General features: G+C 42.9%; 1 protein-coding gene across 1 annotated transcript in view; it reads left to right on the forward strand.

Moving 5' to 3' along the window:
• Window positions 1-9,242, forward strand: part of LOC110404901 — a 30,387-nt gene extending 21,145 nt beyond the window's left edge. The window contains exons 10-11 of the mRNA XM_021409675.1: window positions 3,263-3,380; window positions 8,938-9,242. Coding sequence (XP_021265350.1) covers window positions 3,263-3,380; window positions 8,938-9,133 — 314 coding nt within the window. The 3' untranslated portion in view covers window positions 9,134-9,242. The remainder of the gene's footprint in view (window positions 1-3,262; window positions 3,381-8,937) is intronic.

Raw genomic sequence — 19,729 nt, forward strand, 5'->3', positions numbered from 1 at the left:
CAAGCGCAGGCACCATGCCTCTGCCCCAGCTTTGTAGAGTAACAAAATCTCCCGAAACAAAAGTGGTTTTGAAAAGACTGCAAAGCTTTAGACTTCACGTACCCTATGAAGTGCAGCTCTGAGTGCAGACCAAAAGGGGCACTGTGAATTCTGTTTAAATGTCATTGAAAGTTAATGCCCGTGGACGTGGGTAGGCCAGAAGTTAAGAGACAAAGGGGTGTGTTTACCTTCTGAACCTGTTTGGATCTTGGCATGGGAAAAATCGAGTAGTTATAAAACTACAACTGAAAACCACGATGTTCATATCATGTCCATCTGCTGAATGTTAAATAAATATGTTGGTTGGTTGGTTATTTAAGTATGTTGGCCAACTGGCATAGTATGAAATGTTTCTAGAAATAGTTAGGGGATATATTTTTTTTTTTTGGAGGTTGCGTCCTTCCTGAGATAGAGGAAAATGAGGAGACTCTTTGCAGGATAGAAAGGTTTTTGTTTGTGATTTTTTTTTTCTAGATACACCGCTCAGAATCAATTTTAATTAACTGAAGATAGGCTGCATACATTTTGCATATGTGCATGTTGATTCTGGTGTTTGACTGGAATTATTCCAGACGTATGCTTCAGCAGCAGCGAGGAGGCTGCTGCGGCTCTGCCATTTGTACAGGTGGAACTCCGCTCTAATTTTTACAGCAAATATCTTTAGTGGGAAGTGATCTGTTCTTCTCTCTGTGTGCGCTTCTCATTAACATTACACGGCTGCTTCAAGGTCAGGCGAGAAGCCTTATGCACCGAACAAGGTAGCAAAAACATTGTGTCAGATGTTTAAAATGTAATGCAGCTGATGTTGGCAGCATTTTTATCCGCTTGCCTCCCGCCTTCTCCATGCGAAACAGCGGCGAGTGTTCTCCCTTCATGTGGACCTTACGAACTCAGATATTCTGGTGACACTGCAAGAAGCATGGCTTCATTCACAGGCTCTGGTTTAGAGGGCTGAAGATTTGTGGGTCTATGAAGCATTACCCAAAAATTTATCTCAGGGAATGGAGGAGGTGGTACTGATGCTCAACAGGGTTTTTGGGTGTCTCAGGAGGAGAATATCCCATCTTCTCCGTTACCTTCCTTAGCCATTCCTATGAAGACAAAAGCATTGACGTGGAGAGAGTCTTGACAATCCTGACACCCCCACCCCAAGTCAGAACACCGATTGCTGGCAATGACTTGCTGCTGTCACTCGCGTGGGCAAGAGGTGCAGAGATGGTGCCAAAACTCGTATCCTCTGAGCAAACGTCGAGTGATTTATCACAGACAGACGTGTTTGGAAAGTTTAGCAAAGAGCTGCTTTGGGGAGGTTGTGAGGTTAACTACCGAAGTTGTACATAACTTGGAGCTGATGTGCGGCAATTAATCAGGAAATTAGGTTCCACTCCTGCTTGAGAGCCGCCACAGAGCGCTGTGTCTGTGGGGTGACACGGACACAGAGAGCAGCAGGGTTCTGCTGGTTGGGAGTCGTTTGGTACAGAAACAAAAATTAGGGCAGGAGAAATGCTGGCAGAAGTGACAGTGTCAAATAGTTTTAATTCTAAAAAGGCGTAATTCTCAGCATACTGCCAGCACGTGCAGCAAAAAGGAAACACTAATTCTCGCCACAATCTTTTATGTTCTTCAAATCCATTCATAGATATCTATCTCCATTTGTAGATATCACAGATATCTGTGTTTGTAGCTATTCTGTGTTTGGTGAGGCACTGGCACAGGATGCCCACAGAGGTGGTTGAGTCACCGTCCCTGGAGGTGTTCAAGAAAAGGGTATATGTGGCACTGAGGTCCATGGTTAGTGGGCATGGTGGGAAGGCGTTGATGGTTGGACTAGATGATCCTTCCAACAGTAATGATTCTGTGGTTCTACGATTCAAGGCCAAGGTGCTCATTGGCATGCCCAGCGCTTTGCAGCAGGGGTCTTCACTCTTTCAGAGTTTGGTTAACTCTGTTCCCGCCTTCTTCTCATGCTTTAAATCAACACACTTGAAAATAATCTTTTTAGACAGAAGGTAGTTGTGAACGTGTTGGGGTACCACAGACAGTGGTGGTCTGGAACTGGTACACCAACTTCATAAATTCAACGTAAATCTTCATAAGCTAGGACCAGTGAAATGCCACCTTCCAGAGACCCCATGTGCTTCTATCCACGTGTTGTGAGTTTCACCAGAGGCTCCCAGGGTGCAGAGCTGCCTAACCCTACACACCACCAATGCTTGTTGCATTGGTTAGTGGCATCCAGCACTGATTTTCCCCACTTCCAAACAGTGCCTTTTGATGTTGTGTACTTGCATGGTGCTAGTTACAGATCAGTTCCGTGCACTGAATTTATTTAAGGAGATCATGATGGCCAGCAGGTCAGATAAAAGTCCACAGAGAGACAGTGTACAGGTGTAAATCCCAACAGCCACACTGGCTCAAGTTGGCTCTGGTGGGTTTAAGGCACTTTAGACCCCCCTGGGATTTGTCCTTAAGCAGCTTTCTGGGAACACTGCAAGCGTGAGAGCTGGCAGAGGGGCAGAGCCACTGAGCACACCGCACTAACAAGCTTGAACATTGTAATTAGCAAGCCGATCATCTTCCCTCCGTGACTGACATGTGACATCTCTGAAACATCCTCAAAAGCTTCAGATTATGAAAGCGGTGGGTGTTCAGGATTTTTGGGATGCACCTGCGCTCACATCCACACAAACACTGATTAGATAATGTGTTTGCTTCAGACTATGGATAATTTAAAAATTAAGGTGAATAATTTGTTCCAGGGAGATATGTAATATAGTATGTTATGTAAAAATCTGTAATGCATATATATTGCATGATATGATATGGTTTTATATTACATTTGCAATGTATGAATGTTTTCCATAAAATATACATGTGTATAAAACATAAACATGCAAGCATCTATGTGATTATTCATCCTTCTTGGAAAAAAGTCAAATACTTGCATATATGTTTAACACATTGCTTTTGGCTTTGCCGAAATACGGAATATTTTGAGTTTATTTCTTTTTTCTCCATTTCTCCCCGCTGCTGAGGCAAAAATGTGAGGTGACCAAATGCAGATTTAGTTTTGCCGTGTGATGACTAAACTCTTGCTTCTCCCTGTCTAGGACCGGGGAAAACAGCAAAGAGTTCATCTCAAGGCAGGGAACGGCGCTTAAACTTCCCCGCACGTCTTAATTTGAGGAGAATAAATATTTTTCTATTTCTGAATCTCTTCCAGTTCCGCACCCGCAGAAGCAGTTGGCATATAATGCCTCAAAAGCCGGGGTCGTAAAATTAACACAGACGTTAGGAACGGAATGGATTGACAGAGGAGTAAAAGTCAACTGCATTTCCCCGTAAGTAAAATGTAGTCTCATTCTGAAAGTACAAAGGGAGTGAAATGTTCTAAAAAGCTCAAATGAGCAGTATCTTGGAAAATAAAGTTTCTAATTAGCAGGTGGATTGCATCCCTTTTTATGTTGTCTTTTCCTTAACAAAGGTTTAAATACTTAGAACCAAGCCTGCTCTGTTGCTGTGTATACTCAGGGATTTAAGAAGAGGTTTTAGCATTTGATAATAGGTTTTCCAATAATGTGAAGGGTAGTTTTTAGCGTTTCTCTTCCAGATGAAATATTTCCTTAGTCTGTCCAAGCCTTCTGCGGTTAAAGAAAAGGCTTTTGACACTTAATAGACAATACTTCTTTCCCCTTTTTGCTTGAGACAAATATATAGGCACTTTAAACGCCACATTGTAGCGCTGTAATTGAGATAGCGCTCAGCTCTGACAGTTGCAGGAGGCCAGGTGTAATTTTGTAAATATATATCTATATTTATTACAAATTACATTTTCCTTATTTTTGGAGGCTTAAAGTGGCATGTTTTATTTTATGGTATTTATTCACAGAGCAAAGTTTTCTTGCCACCTTTTCTCTCCCTGTTTCTCACACACATGCCCAACACAGTCATTTTATTAAACAATTAACAGTGCATGATAGTGCTAAGCAGAAACCCAAGTGGATAGCGCTAATTGGAAGCGGTCAAATTCTGTAGACCGTTGAAGTCAATCAGAGTAAGTAAGAAGGGCAGGATTTTAACCCAGGAGTTAAATTGTAATAATGAAGATATAATGTATGTCAAATTAGGAAAAACAAATTACATATTTTAATTCACAAAATGGAATAGAAAAAAATCACAGAGCTCAATGGCAAGTGCCTGTGTTTTTACTGTCAGTTTGACTCTCCACTTCCTTGTGCTAGCTGTCTTCCTTATGATTATTTATTACTAATTATAGCAGTGACTCCAGCCTTTGCTTGATGTGATCCATGGATTCTTTAAACAGCATCTTACTTTGTGGTAGGATTTTCCCCATGCCAGCACTAACAGCTCTGCAATAGAGTTCTTACAACTAGGTCTGCTGAATTTACACAGGCTTTTAGGAGCCAGGGGAGATGAAGGGAATTAGGGAAGCCCAGCAGGACCTGGCAGGAACTGTGCCTGCAAATGCACAGGTAATCGTTACCAACAGAGATGGGATAGTATGCCACATTTACTGTGATCACAGGTGAGAAGGCTCTTAGAGGAGGAATTACCTATTCTTAAGGGGTTTACATACATTTTAAAAGTCTCCACTGACTGATCAAAACTCATTGTTCTGTATAAGTTGGAAACTTACGCTCGTATTTGAAGAAGTTATGTTTTTGGAGGCAGTTGTCAAAGCATTGGGAAAAGAGAGTCATGCTGCTCTTTTTCTACTTTATAAGCCAAAATGAGGTTGCAGTTTTATCATCGTGTCTTCAACTCTGAGCTCAAAATCCTAGGATAGGAAGTGGGATTTTTCTTGGCAGAGCAACAGCCAGGTAGGGCGCAGAAAGGACAAAGGTCTCTGCTGTACTGAATGTCCCCAGCTCTTTCTCTCCTATGCAGCTGGGGACATGGCCTGAAAGGCTCCTGAATCCTGGCAGAGTTTTCCTCCGAAGCTTTGGCTGAGCCCCTCCTGTCCGGATACACGGGGAGCTTGGGGTTGTGCTTTAGTGTAATTTGTACTGCTCAGATTCCCCTTGCCAAAAGCCTACTCTGCATGCGCTTCTGCCTGTGTGAGAGATGTGAACCTTGTTTCAGTGAGGCCATCAGAGTACTTTTCTGGGTTGGAAAAAGTTCCACATGCACGAGTGGAAGCATGGATGTCCAGTGTAATGTGCAATATTCTGAGAGATTTTGAGAGCTATGAGAAGCACAAGAGGTGGGTATAAACCATGATGGCAGTGTAGCTCCATATAATCTCTGGAGAAGTAAAATATATCGGTTTGCCCTTAAGTCCTTTGCTCTCCCCACACTTGATTTCTTTAATACTTTAAGGCACTCCCAGCACACATCTGCCTGAAGCTCCAAACGCTCCAGTTTGGCCTTAAACATTATTTCACCATGCAAACCTTTCGGCCTTTTTTCCTCTTCCTATCTGGTCACTTTTTATCAACTTAATTTCTTAATGAGTGCATAAAACTTATGCAGACCAATGCATAAAAGTTATCAATGCATAAAATGTTATGGCAGAGTCCTTAGCATAATTTATTGCATTTATAAAATCGAAGATCCAGCCTTCTCTGGCTGGCCAGGCAAGTCTCAAGCCCATGGGGAGAAAGTGGCTGAGGTTCCTTGGATCCTGCGGGAGGACTTTGCCTCTTGCTCCGTGCATAGCAAGCATCTCTGTTCTCCGCCCTTCTGCCATTCTCTATTCTGTTGCTTCATAGCTTGTTGCACAGCTGGTGCCATGCAAAATAAAAGTGCTGGACTTTATCAAAAAAGACATGAGGTTCGGGTTACAGTGGGGACCTAAGGGTGAATGGGGAGCTGATCACAGTGTGTGTGTTAGCCCCTTTCCTGGTCGCTGCAGACATTTCAAGTCAGGTGGGTGTGATGGAGCAGGAAAGTTTGAGTACCTCAGTTCTTGGCACACGTGGTGTTGGAATGCCTCATTTCACAGCCAGCATGCTTGACCAATGGGCCCTGTGTGAACTGGATGCTTTCAGCCTGGTGGGAACAAGGTACCAGAAATCAGATAGGGGTCTCCCTAAGTTTGGGGTCACCCCAAAGCAGGGAAGGAAAGGCAGGAGAATGAGCAACCCAGCATCATCTCAAGGCATCCCAATTAAGTGGCATTACCATCCCCATTAAGCAGCAGTCACTGCTGGTAAGTATCTTTGGACTTAAATCTAATTCCTTGGGAGATGTCCCAATTAAGTGGATCTCTTGATTAAACACTTCCTGATTAAGTGGAGTGTACTTAACTCATTCAAATTAATAACTCATCTGAAAGAAATCAAGTTACACACAGATGGAATCTCTTTTTGCTCTCATTTGGGGATTGAACGCACGTAACAATTCCAGTTAAGTATCTGGTAAGTGATATTTTTCCTAATGTGTCTCTTGAAGTGGAAATGTTTTAGGCAATTGTTTTTTTTTTTTTTTTTCCCTTCTCCTAATGTCTCAAATTGTCCTGTGTATCAATAATTAAATATTGATGCTCATGTCTAATGTTAAGGAACTAGCAGTTTGATATTGCATTGACATGCAACAGAAAGTACTGATAGGCTCAGCACTGCATACGAGATGAGGTAGGGAATTAATGCATTGGCAGTTGTCTTTGCTGGAACTGGTTAGAAGCCAACTAAAATCTGCCTAAAAGGGTTCAACAACATTAAATTGCCCAACTTGGCACCAAAGCTTTCCCAGAAGATGTGTAGTATCAATGACATGCCTAATATTTATAGTGTCATCAGTATGTGTGTTTGCAACTTTAAGTTTTGTGCTACATTTTTTTCTCATTTATGGAACAAAAAAATTTTGTAATGAAGTTTTGTCAGACATCAAAATTTTTACTACTCAAAGTGAACCTAAGGAAAGGTCAACCAAGAGATGCAGCCCTTGGCTGAAATAGACCAAGCATGGTTTTTCCAAACATTGAAGTACATTCTCTTTTAGTGAAATCTGCTGTACTGGAGGATTGTATGCCGTATTTCCTAATCTGCATTCCCTTTGGGTTAAAAAAAAAAAAAAAAAAGGAATCATCATAAGGATTTCAATCTGATGTCTGATAGTGTAAAGCCAGAATGATGGTGTGAGTGGTTTTGTGAGGACGGTGAGAGGCATGTAGGGGAACGGAGAGCAACGTATTCCACATCTGCTGCTCGAAGCATGATTCTCTCTGAAGAAAACCAGCTCTTTAGGAGCTTGGGTGAGCGAAGGGGGAGGCTAGGAGCTGTGCTTAGGGGATAGAAGTACAATCTGCAGCCCTATGCTGGAATGCGTTTTATATTATTACACCACCAGAGCCTAGCCAAGCGGCGCTGCTCAGTGTTTCTGAACTGCAGTGGTGTTTATTGTCAATTACAGTAAAAAATAAAGCTGATCTTTAAATCCTGCCTGATTAATGAAAACAGGGATGTTTGGAGGAAAGTCTGAATTAGTTCCACTTTGTAACAGAGTAAATAGAAGATTTCAGCCTTCATTTAAAACAAAAGGTAAATCTCATACCCAGAATCCAGTGTGTCTCAAAAAATAATTTCCTTGGAAGTACAAATTGGGATGCCGATGAAGTTTCAGAACAAAACGGGTATTTTTATACTTTGTTCATTTCATATTTATCACTAGCTTGTTTGCTAATTTTCATTTGCAAGAGGCAATTCTTCCAGCTAACTGGCTGCCTCAATGGGCCACTGATTTCTTTGAAGTGACAGTCTGTAAATATGCATAAAAAAGAGATGCAATTAGCGTGTGTGTGGTTCAGTGCAGCCTGATTTCATTGGCAAGTTTACCCACAGTGTTGATAAGCTACATTATCTAGAAAATTGGCCGCTGAAAAACAGCACCTCTGATTGCCAGCAAAGGTTCCAGATAACAGGGTGCTGAAGAGAAATATAATTGAGGTTGAATATGTTAACCAAGGTGTCACATGCTCCTTAGAAGCGCTAATTTATCAGCATGTTGGAATTTTTATTAACATTTGGAATGCATTTCTACCACACTAATGAAGTGGAATTGGCAGTTCAGGTTTTAGTTATTGTCATTTCTGAGAAGTTAAATGTAATTTCTCGTTAGACACAGTTATGTAAATATATTTGTTCAGGGGCTGAAAAAATTATACATTTCACAAAATACAAATATGTTGTTAAGGAGGAGTATGACAAATCAGTCGTAGTTAAAGTCATAAAAGCCAGCCAAACGTTCACCCTGCATTGTGCTTTCCGGAGCATCACTCATTTTTAGGGCACTCGGAGAAAATGAACTAAGCAGAGTTTTAATAAATGGTGTAGTCTCTCGTTAATGTAAAGCAGGCAAGACAGGTAAATGCTTTGCCGGGGTATTTGTTTGAGGGGAATTCCACTGTGATGTGTCTCTCCTTTTTTGTATGGAAAGAGTTCAGGGCTGGGAAAGGTGCTGGCATTTGCTTTCCCTGTATTTGACACATGGGAAGTCAGGCTTTTTTCGGTTTCTGGGCAGGATATGAACATACTGTGTAACGTCATGCTGCAAAAAGAGAAATCAGAATAAGGACAGCAGTTCCCAAGAGTAGCGGCAGACCTGGTTGGAGGCACTTTTGGTTCCAATGCCATGTGGTCCTCTCTAAGAAAATGTAAATTGGAGTTGATGATGAGTAACCCGAAAGTTAGGAGGCATTGCTATTAGGGAAGATGGCAGTGTGTGTGTTCTCCTTTTAAAATAAATCCTCTAAGCCTGCCCAGCAGTAGTGGCAGGCAGTCAGGAAACAGCGCTGCTGAAGTTTGCATTACGAGCTTTGGTCAATGCCAAGACTCTCCATGCTACTCCCCATAGCTTTCCTTCTGAATGAACATCTTGTGCAGCCTTTCCTCTTGGGCCGACGAATTCCTGGACCCACACTGTGTGTGCTCTTCGCAGGGGCATCGTGGACACGCCGCTCATCCACTCCCCGGAGCTGCAGCCGCTGGTACAGCGCTGGCTGGCGGACATCCCTGCTGCCAGGCTGGCGCGGGTCACCGACCTGCAGGCTGCCGTCGTCTACCTGGCCTCCGAAGCTTCAGACTACATGACGGGCCACAACCTGGTCATCGAGGGCGGCCAGAGCCTGTGGTGAGAGCCCACCAGCCTCCTTTCTTGGGAGTGCATTCACTTAGAGCAGTAGAGTTTAGTGCAATCCCAGTTTTGGCCTCTGTGGATGAGTGACTGGCTAATGGCTGTTTTCCTCTTCTGGGTGTTTCTTTGGAGGTTCATATTCTGGGGAAAAAAAAAAAAAAAAAAAGCCTTCATTTTCAACATTTTCATGTTTTCTACTATGCAATCATATTTCTGTTAAATTATACTTAATCATATAAGGGCACATTTACTGTGGTGAGATTTGGCTATTATTTAGTTTAATAGAGGGCATTTTTAAAGCAATTAATATTAGCTGCTCTGTGCAGGATATTGTTCTTAGGCTGTTTTGTTTTTTTTTTGTATTCAAATTGTTCCAGTGACATCTGTGAGTCGTGAAAAACAGTTGGTTGTACTGTTAAAAAGAATAAATTAGTTCATTGCTTTTGAACCTGAATGTTGCCATTTTATATTTACTGGTGTTCTTAGTTTTTGACAGTGTTTTTATACAAACACCCACATAAATGCCCCTAAAAGAAAAGTACTGCATTTGATAGAGAATCATGGTTGGCAATTATAATGGCTGTAATCCAAAGCCCTTCAAGGTAAGTGGGGGCTGCTTGTGTACTTTAAATATAAGTGTTGATATAGCTAGCTCTGTGTTCTCCTTGATAGGCACATGTAAGCAAAGGTCGTCTTCTACATTTTTTTTCCTCTGTAAAATTCACCAGACAGTTCCTGGGTGTATCTCAGGGCCATCTCCAATGGCCTCAAGACAGCTCTGTTGGCTGAAGAGCCCATCCCTGCCAGATCCCTGGGTTCACGGCTTATGGGCAGTAAAATGTAGCACAATAACAACACCGGTGATAACGCTCTGAATTTATACAGACTTCCATCCTGAGGGCCTTTAAGCATAACCTTAGCAGAATTTACGGGAAGGAATTCACTTGCAAATCCTCATGTCATTTGTTTTGCATTTGGCAGCTCTTTGTTACCATAACATAAATAATTGTGGATGAATGTCATTACTTTGATTAAGTGCTACAAGTCCATACATCGGCTAGCCATTATTGTGGTGAATTGCTATAATGGCCTCAGACTTGACATTTCACCGCCACATTGTAAGGTATGCATTTCGCTGACGTACTATCATGGTTATCATGGATAAAGTGCAAGAAGATACTTGTCTTCATTAAATTTTCTATTAGACCATTGATAATTAATACATATCTTGTGCTTCATCTCCAGTCGTTTTTTCTGGGGAGTGTTGCTATTAAGCGACTCATGGCTGGAGCTTTTTGGCTTGAAATCCCTGCCTTGTGTGCATGATCTAATTTATTGACAACGCTCTGCAAACTTGCAGGCTTAAGGAGAGCTCAATTTTGGATAAATCTTCAAGAAAAACAATTAAGGATTTAAATGTTTTATTATTTTTCTGGGCTCGCGCAACATTTTCTCTCTTAGCTCCCACACTTGCATCATTTTGTGTCATGCTCTGGAGGGCTCGGAGCAGTTCTCACATCCCTCTGGCTGGCTTTTTACCCAGAGGTTAATGTACAAACATTGGTGAACTCATCAGGAGCTCTTCCAAGGGATCCTAGAGGGGCTTGTATACTATCGCTGCAACTGCTGGTGAGCAGTTTGTTGCAGCTCCTACTTAAAGTGTAAAATAACAAACTTTAGCTAATTTGAACCATGAACTGGAGTTGGCACTGTGACTGCAACCAATGTTCTCGCTTTTCTAGCAGGAAGACAAAGGGCTGAGCTCCCTCCCACTGCCTGGGGATGGCTGCAGGTTAGCACCGACAGGCGCGGGCAGGGTGCTGCAGGAAGCCAAAGTTCATTGCCCTGGTGCCGGGTGTTTTTGGAAGGTTTGCAGTTGGCGAGGGTCATGCTGTGACTTTTGCAAGCTCCAAAGTAACGTTAAAAACAAAACCCAGACAGAAAAAAAAATAATGGCCCAGACTTAAAAAAAAAAAAAAAAAAATTATATCAAAGTGATCTCTTAACTAAGCAACCTTCGGTGTTTGGACTAGAACTTGTCTTGTTTCAATCTGCTTACCCCCGGGCTCTGCCTTTGAAGGGTGAGTGGAGTGAGTTCATCTGCACACAGGCTGATGTGGGGCTTGGCCCCTGTTTGGGGGCACCACCATGCACCTGGCTCAGAGGGGCTGGTGGGAGAGGCTGCACTCGTTGGCAGTGGCCCCATGGGACGGGATGGGCTCTGGTCAGCCTGCCCCGGGTACCAAGTCTCCACTGTGACTGGCAACTCCAACTGAGGCTTTCAGCTTGAATGGCGACCTTATGTTAGCCAAACAAATGAATCCTGGAGGAGAAGAGGTGTCAGAAGGGATGTGCCCAGCCCCACGCACACACTGAGCTGCCCTATGTGCTGCTGAGGACCAGCTCTCTGCACACCTCCACCCTACAATTCACCAGTTCAATGGCTCCAGAAGTAGCATCGTGGCTCTTCAAGGTCTCAGCTGTAATTTCTTGGAGGGGGAATACTGGTTTCCATTCAAAGACAGCGGTGATTTCTTCTACACGGTGCTCTTCTGGCAACACAACCCTACAGCGAGCAGAAACCACAGTTTCCCCTAATAAGGGAAAACTGCAGCTCCAGGGGGATGGCGAAAAAAAGCCATTTAGAATAGAAGACCTTGTCGGGGGGGGGGGGGGGGGGGGGGGGGGGGGGGGGGGGGGGGGGGGGGGGGGGGGGGGAAAAAAAAAAAAGAAAAAAACCCCATGATTTAGAAAGAAGGCACCTCTCCAGGCTGCGCAGGCGGCGATGGAGCCGTTCCCGGCGGCACCTCTAGGAGGAAACCTCAACCTGTGCTGTGTCTGTGGGAGCCGCGCTTCCCGGAGCTGCTGCTCAACTTCCACGCTGCTCTGCTGCTAAGTTGGTACTTTTGATATTTCTAAGTTTTTTTTTTTTTTTTTTTAACATTTATGTAGAACACCACATAATTGCAGAAAAGATAATAGTCACATACCCTAGGGCTTGGTGTACACTTATGTTAAAAGTACAGCTTTTATTGGCAACTAAAGTAATAACCTTTCCATGTCAAATTGCTTTAAATTAAACTTAAAAAAAAAAAAATGCTGGCTGATACCCACACTTAGTAATTGTCAAACATTAGCATAATGTGGAATACTAAAGCTGCCTAAATCTTGGGTTTAAAAATAATTATTTACTTAGGTAAATTCTCTATTCTAAAACATAATATTAGGGCTTTTTAAAGGCAGTCTTCTTGATGTATAGTTAAAATGCAGACTTAAGCTTGACGTGGAAGTGGGACTGACTGTTACTGTGGCCTCTGTGAGGAAAAGGGTGGACGTTATACCTTTAGCTCACCCATCCATCGCTGCTCACCCTGATGGAAAGGTGTTAAGGTGACATCTCCAAAGGAACAGGTGCTGCAGAAGACTGGTGGTGATGCAAGGCTGACGACCTGGCATAGCTGCTGGTTGCAGCCCTCCCCACCACCCACACGCATATTTCATGTGCTGGAGGACATCTGGGAGACAGGTGTCTCAGGTATGTGTATGCTCAAGGCCAAGGGCAGCAGGTCAGCAAAGGGTTTCATACAGGTGTGCTTTGCTTATCAGTGTCAGCGCATGGCAAATGCAGAGGGCACCGTTCAAATTGCGGGTGCAGAGTGGTAGAGGAACCTAGGAGATGTCAGAGGTAGTTCTCAGTAGTTCTCGTGGTTTTGGGAGGCTCAGAACTTGGAGTGCTCAGCTGAGGACGTCAACTCACCTTCCACCCGGCCCCTCTCCAGCTCACTGCCCATTTGTGAGTGGGAGTCCACCTGTTCTTCCCAGCAACATGTCAACATTTTGCTGGAAGTTCAGCAAAGCCCCCTTAGGAACACTGTCTTAAAGAAATCAGCAATTTCCACAGAATGTGAGGTTTTGTGGCAAATTCCTGCTCATCTTCAGCTAGCAAGGTAGAGAGGTATTGCAATTCCCACTCCTTCAGCAAGCAAGAAATTCTGGGAGACTCTTGCTGCTTTTCCTCCCAGCAAAATTAAGAGCAGAAGGGAGAGTAGCACCTGGAAACAAGAGGTTTGTGACCTTCGTGAAAGAGCATTGGACAGTATTGGGAGGGGAAGTACAAAGAGCTGGGAATGAAAACCAGATACCTTCCCCAGCCTTGCCTAATACCATTTGTGTTTTGTACTGTGCTTGTAAATCTGATTATGTATTAATTTCCTCACTATGTTAACTCTTTAAAGCAGAGAAAGAGAATACATGTTCTTCCCTGGAAAACCTTGCTACTCGACTTCTACCTGAACAGTCTCTTTTCTGCCTTCTCCCTTTCTCTCTCCTCTTTGCTTTTGCCCCAGAGCCCTCCCTCCCCCTGCTGCCTGCCTCTCTCCCTTGCTCTCCTGCCGTTGCTGCTGTGGTCGCTCCATTGCACAGAGGCAAGTAATAAGAGTGGAGAGAGTCTAAACAGAGTCTGCTGGCAGTACACTTGGGTTGCCCAGAAATACCTCAATGCCAGGGCCTAGATGTAGCTTTCATTTACTTGCCCCCCAATGACAGGGACACGAGAACCACTTGGGGATGCCTGTTGTGTGCTGTATCACAGCCCACAAAGCTCCCAGTGCCAGGACTTTATCAACAGGAATGAATGTGGGAAGACTCTTGTTCCCCAGTGAGTACAAGTAACTCCCACCTCAATGCCTTTCTCATCTGAGTCTGTGAATATGTTCTTGAATCCAGGGAAAGATATAGATCCCGTTCCCACTTTTGCTAATGTCTTTTCCCAAACCTGGGCTCACTGAGGACTACTTCAGCCCATGGTGGCTTGGTGGTGTGGACAATAACCCCTCCCCTGAGGGTTCTTCAGGACAGAACCCTGCACTGGCAGCTGCAAGCTCTTTCTGCCGTGCTCTGCTTGCTCTCCCTTCACCATCATCGCATGCTGTGTACAGACACAGTTTGTATCTTTAGGAAGCCTCATTAATTCACAAGATACATATTTTTTGTTTGACAGTTTGTAACAGCTTCTTAAATGTGTAAACTAGCATTTTCAGATCTGTATTAAAATAGCGACATGGAGATGTGTGTTTCAATAGGCTGCTTCCTATGTCCAGACAGACTACTAACACCACCTCACATGTACATTTGGTGCATGAATGATATGTTAACGCATGAAAGAAGCCATTCATTTGAAACTGTTCAGAATGATTAAGGGCTTTAATTACAGCCCTGATTAAAACAAGGCTTTTGGTAAACAGCAAAATGGCAAATACTACGCTATTTCATTACAAACCTCTCTTGATGACAGCTTGGTTTGTCTCTGTTGCTTCTCTTGTCGTCTCTCTCATCCAGTTCCAGTGTCCAAATCCCACCTAAGAAATGGTAGCAGGCTTTATTTCAGTGCTTGCCTGCTGCATTTGGCGCTGAACACGCCGGGTTACTTTTGTCACGCTGCACAACACCTGTGCCGCAGTAGATGGCTCCGTTGTGGGGCTGAGTTCACTACCACGTATAACTTTTTCCAGATTTCAAGTAGATGTACTCACCAGCTTGCTCGAAACCTCTGCAGGGCTTTTCGGGGCAGTGCAATAGCCTGGGAGGCCAGTTTTCTTCCCTTTTGTGGGGCATTATTGCCCCTCGTGGCAGCAGTGTTGGTTATATTTAGAGCCTCTAAGCAGCACCAAGCAGAACATGAGCTTCAGCGAACTTCAGCATCTTTTTGTCCAAATGTTTCGTATGCTTCTTGATCTTCTACATAAACTTTACCTTTAAGTCTGACTTTAAACAGATCTTTCACAGTAGAAAAGTTGGGAAGTTCCTTCTGAGCGGTAGAATGGCCTGAGTGGGTCACCAATGTTGGGAAGTCATCCTCTCTCCTTCTCTCCCCTGGTATTTTTCAGAGTTTCCAGTGGTCCTGAATGAAGAAGCAAATCTTCTCTCTCCCAAAGCTCCTCATAAATGTGCCTGCAGTTAATATGAGTCCTTTTATATTCTCTCCTTTCAAATTCTTTGGATTAAAACAAATACCGTCTGGTTCTTCTAGCTCTTTTGATTATATATTCAGTACTATTGTGTATCCTGGAAAATGAGTTCTTTTCAGTTTTCACTTTTCTTGACAACAAGCTGAAAAATTTCCCCAAATGAAAATTTTCTGCAAAAGTCTTGGTTTGTTCCAAGACCCATTTTTCAAATAAGTAACGTTTTGATGAAAAAATGCCAACCTGTTCTACTTAACAACTGTTCGTAGAACTGACGAGAGAAAAACAAGGAATTGGAGAAAAAAACTACTGAGTCTTTTATGTAGAGTTAATCTTTGAATATTCCTGTTGTTTCAGTAACAGACAAGATGTTGGTACAAGTAGATGAATATTTAAACATTAGAGTTGACACTGACTTATCTTCTCGATAACATATTGATCGCGTTCTTTCTGTAGACATTATTATGGACTTCCCAAAGAGTCTGTGAGCATCTAAATGAAGTCACCGGCTGGATGTTTATGTAGATATTTCCTTAGAGGTCGGTTATACAATGTGTGCACAGAATAGCCCCCTCCTCCACTCCCTCCCATACATCTTCAGTGTAAATCTGGTCTGTATTTCCATCTTTTTATCGCCACTGCCATGTATGATAAGGCAGAAAGGTTGGATCTGTGATGCTGTTTTAGCTTGGTATCTGTTATTCGTTGCTTTTAAAATGACCAATAGGTCTTCTTTTTACCAAAGCTGCTTTAGATTGTTTTTTTTTTTTTACTGAAATAGATGTTTTTCAGACATTAGAATTATGCCTGGGAAGTGGGAAACCCCTTGCCATGCACTCCTGCAGACCTGTGTCCATGCTCTCAGTGGCTCTGTGTTCAGTGTCCCAGCCCATCCCGCGGACTGTGGCTGAGGAGGTGACTGCTGCTGCTGCCGCCACAAGGTGAGAGGACGACTGCCAGGTGACTGTCCTTGCTCCAAAACCTATCAGTGTTGCAAATATGCTGCATGGATTAATGGAGAGTCTGTGTGATGCTAGTGGCACCGAATGAATTCTGCAGTAGATAGAGATATATGGAAAGAGAGGTTTTAAAATGAAAAACATTTTTAGTGCAGTAGAATATATGTTAGTGTCTTTCAAGAAAACATTTTTTTTTAAAAAAATGAACAGCACTAGGAAGGAAAAACATAAGTACATAAATTATGACTCAGAGCAAAATTCTCATCAACTTTAAAGGGAAGGCAGTATTTAATTTTCACTATAGTTATTAAGAAATGCCTCTCATTGACATACAGAGGGAAGGTGAACAATGCTGCTCTGTGGGAGAGTGAACACTCGTTAACTCCTTTAAGATTTAAACTGGACAATAGGTTTGGCGCTATTCTTATAAATGGCTGCCTTCTGCAAGACTTGCAAAGTCGTACAAATGCTCCAACCTCTCAAAAATGTCCAAAGAATAATGTTTGGGGCTCAGAGTTCTTAGCCTGCAACTCTCTGCACACCAGGAGTAAGAAGAGTGCCCTACAGACAAGAGGACTCCTTCTGCAGGATGTTCAGGACAGCAGCAGTTTTGGGCAGCTGTTGCTGGTTTTGCAGGAAAGGAGCACCCCTGTAGGTGGGTATCATTTCTCCTCATCGGTGCTATGGGGCACAAGTGTGGGGCAGTTTAAGCTAGGTAGCATGGACTTGTGTGGTTCTCTGAAATCTCACTTTGCTGATATCTAGTGCTGAACACCACCACAAAGTGATCCTGGAAATGGTCTATTCCCCAGGGCATGTGCGTACTTCTCTGAGAGCGAGCTTCAGGCAACAGCAGAGACTTTGTGTCATGGTCTTGCTCTAAATATAGTTAGCCAAATTGTCTTGCTTGGCCAGGTTCCACACAGACTTTTTAGGTTTCAATCCATGTAGGTTTGTCCCTAATTTGGACTCCAGCCGTGAATGAACCCTAGATTTGGAGTCGAACTGGAGATGTATGATACCATTTTTGACAATGCGGGGACCTGAGATTTGGATGATGCCAGAATAAATGCATATATTGATCCAGGGTTGTTTTAAATTAAACTGGGCTCTCTTAAAATATTCATGAACTGGAAAGGGTCAGTTAAAATCTTCAAGCTGTGAGATTTATAGCAGGCTTATCAAAGCAGATGCGTTTTGCATCATTTCTAACTTATGACTGGTGAGAAGTTTGGAATTTTTTATAAATACATATACATTTTCCCTAGCAAATGTGTGTGTATTTATATATATATAATTTTTTTTTTCAAATGCATCCCCATATGCACCCTCACTCTCAGAACATTTTGCATTTACTCTCCCTGCGATTCAGTAACTTGCCTCAGCTGCGCACTGAGTTGCCTTCCAAACGCAGTGCATCATAAATTCACCATGGCTTGCCAAGCGAAAGAGGGCATTGAGCTTCTTTATGAAGAGGGTGTTTTTGCAAACTGGACCTCATCTATATCCCAGTGGAATTTTCTGATGCTTCCATACTACTCTCGTACAAAACTTTTAGGGACTTATAGATCAGACATCAAAAACAGTAATTAAAGTCCAACTTACTCTTCTTCAATATCTGTCTATCCTTTTCATTAGGGAGCAGAAACATACATTTCCTCTCCCATAATGGCCAGGTCTAGGCAGTCAGTCTGATGATCAGGCTGGATGTGTGCTTCTGCATTTCCAAGCCTTCCTGGTTGTATGCTATTGCTTATACTGTTGTGTGTTCCATTATGTGTCCATCATGCAAGTCCCATGTACAGAGCTGCATACTCACAAATATTTGCACATATGAAAGTAAACACAAAAGCAGTCACTAAGTGCAAGTAGTTGGAAAGGACTAGAAAATTCTGAGATGTCTACACTAAGTAATGTCTAAAAGGATGTAATATTTTATTCAATCATAATCTGTATCTGCTCCATGTGTCCTGCTCCTCTGTAGTCTGCTCTGCTCAGACCATCACCTGGAAACCTAATGGAAAACTGAGAAATTTTACTAGCAAATAAGTATATCTCTTTTTCCTTTTTTTTCTTTTTCCTTCTTGAGTGCTGGTAGAGCCTCACTTTGATGAATGCAACCATATACCCAGATGCTTTGTCTGGTTTTGAGTCTGCACCAGCTTCTGAGATGCTCGGATAGAGGAGAGACCTGCCCAGAGCCATGTGGCATGACTTACCCCTGGTACCACTGCAGTGCCTTATGGAGGAAAAACTGCTCTGGGAAAGCAATGCAGGTTTGGTAGATCGGACCTCACTCATAGAAAAGGTTTGGCAGTGCAAAGATCTTATGAATCTCTAACAGATTTTAACTTTGGGAATAGGTCTGGGAAAATGCACTGCTATGGCATTATCTGCACTGGCTCCAGAAGGAAGCATATGAAGCTCTCTGAGCCTGGTCTCCCTGCTTCAGGAGCCACATGAACCTTTATCATCAGTGCATAAAAGCTCATGTGGAATATGGCTGAGGACATTTCACTAGACTGTGTCCTCTACTTTAACGTCCTCAGGAGCACAGAAACTCCTGGAGCTCTTCCGGAAGGATGGGCCTTTGCAGAGGTCTGGCTCTTTGCTGCTATTCAAGCCTCAGAGGGATAATTATGCTACAGCTGACTCACAAGCAAGAGTAAGTTTGTAGGCTTTCAGCTATCTTTAATTTTGCATTAGACAAAAAGTGATAAAGAATTTGTTTTCTGTAATCCATGGATTTAACTTTGAATAGCAGGTGGTAAATGTTCCAACAAATATGTATATATCTCTCAAATCTGTGAGTGCCCAAATATTTACATCTTCAGCCAAACAAAGGCTGGAGACTCTACATTGCCTGAGGGGAAGATTGTTTTAGAGAAACAGGTTGAAAGGAAATCAAGAACGAGAATTACAAATTTTCTTCCAGAGATGGGTGGTTGTGTTAGGGAGGAATCACGTTCCTGATAGATCGCTGGCTTAGACAGTGAAGCCGGCTTGCAAAAAGGCGTGTCCTGTTGTCTATTGCAACGTGGTCTTGTTTCTTTGAGTACTGCACACATTTGAAGTCTGTACAAGGAACACGCCAACAGTAGTCATAGTTTGTACTGGCTTTCCCAGCATGGGCTGTCAATCTTGATATATGGCAAGGATACATGATCTGTAGCTGATGTATGTATCCATACTAGATGGCAACAACAGTGAGTTTGTCAGTTCTCCATTGCTAGGGTGGGAATATCAGTAGATTGATGGTGGTCCAAGAACCTTAACAGTCTGAGAACACCATTTGTATTGTAAAACCCAACAATAGAACCCAACTGGTTCTATAATTCACCAGGTTTCATTGTTTCTTTTCCTAAAGACTGCATGAACTGCAGATGCTGAAATTCAGTTGGATTCACAGGACCCAAGCAGTGTAAAGCAGCTGTGTATTTCCCCACTGGAAAACTCTGTTTTTCAGGTAGTATTGCATATTTCTGTCACTAGATTATTGCTAGCACAGAACAAAGATTTGTCAGTGAAGAAGTGGGAAGTCTTAGACTGAGAGGACAATCTTCAGGAAAATTTTCTAGAGTCTGGAGAAAAATATCTCTTGCATAAAGAAGATGCAAAGAACAGAGGTTGCCTTTGACTTTTGCCTGTGGGCTATTTACAGCGGAACCAGATTCG

Source organism: Numida meleagris, chromosome 11 (genome assembly GCF_002078875.1).
Source record: "Numida meleagris isolate 19003 breed g44 Domestic line chromosome 11, NumMel1.0, whole genome shotgun sequence".
In the NCBI taxonomy this organism is placed as follows: Eukaryota; Metazoa; Chordata; class Aves; order Galliformes; family Numididae; genus Numida; species Numida meleagris.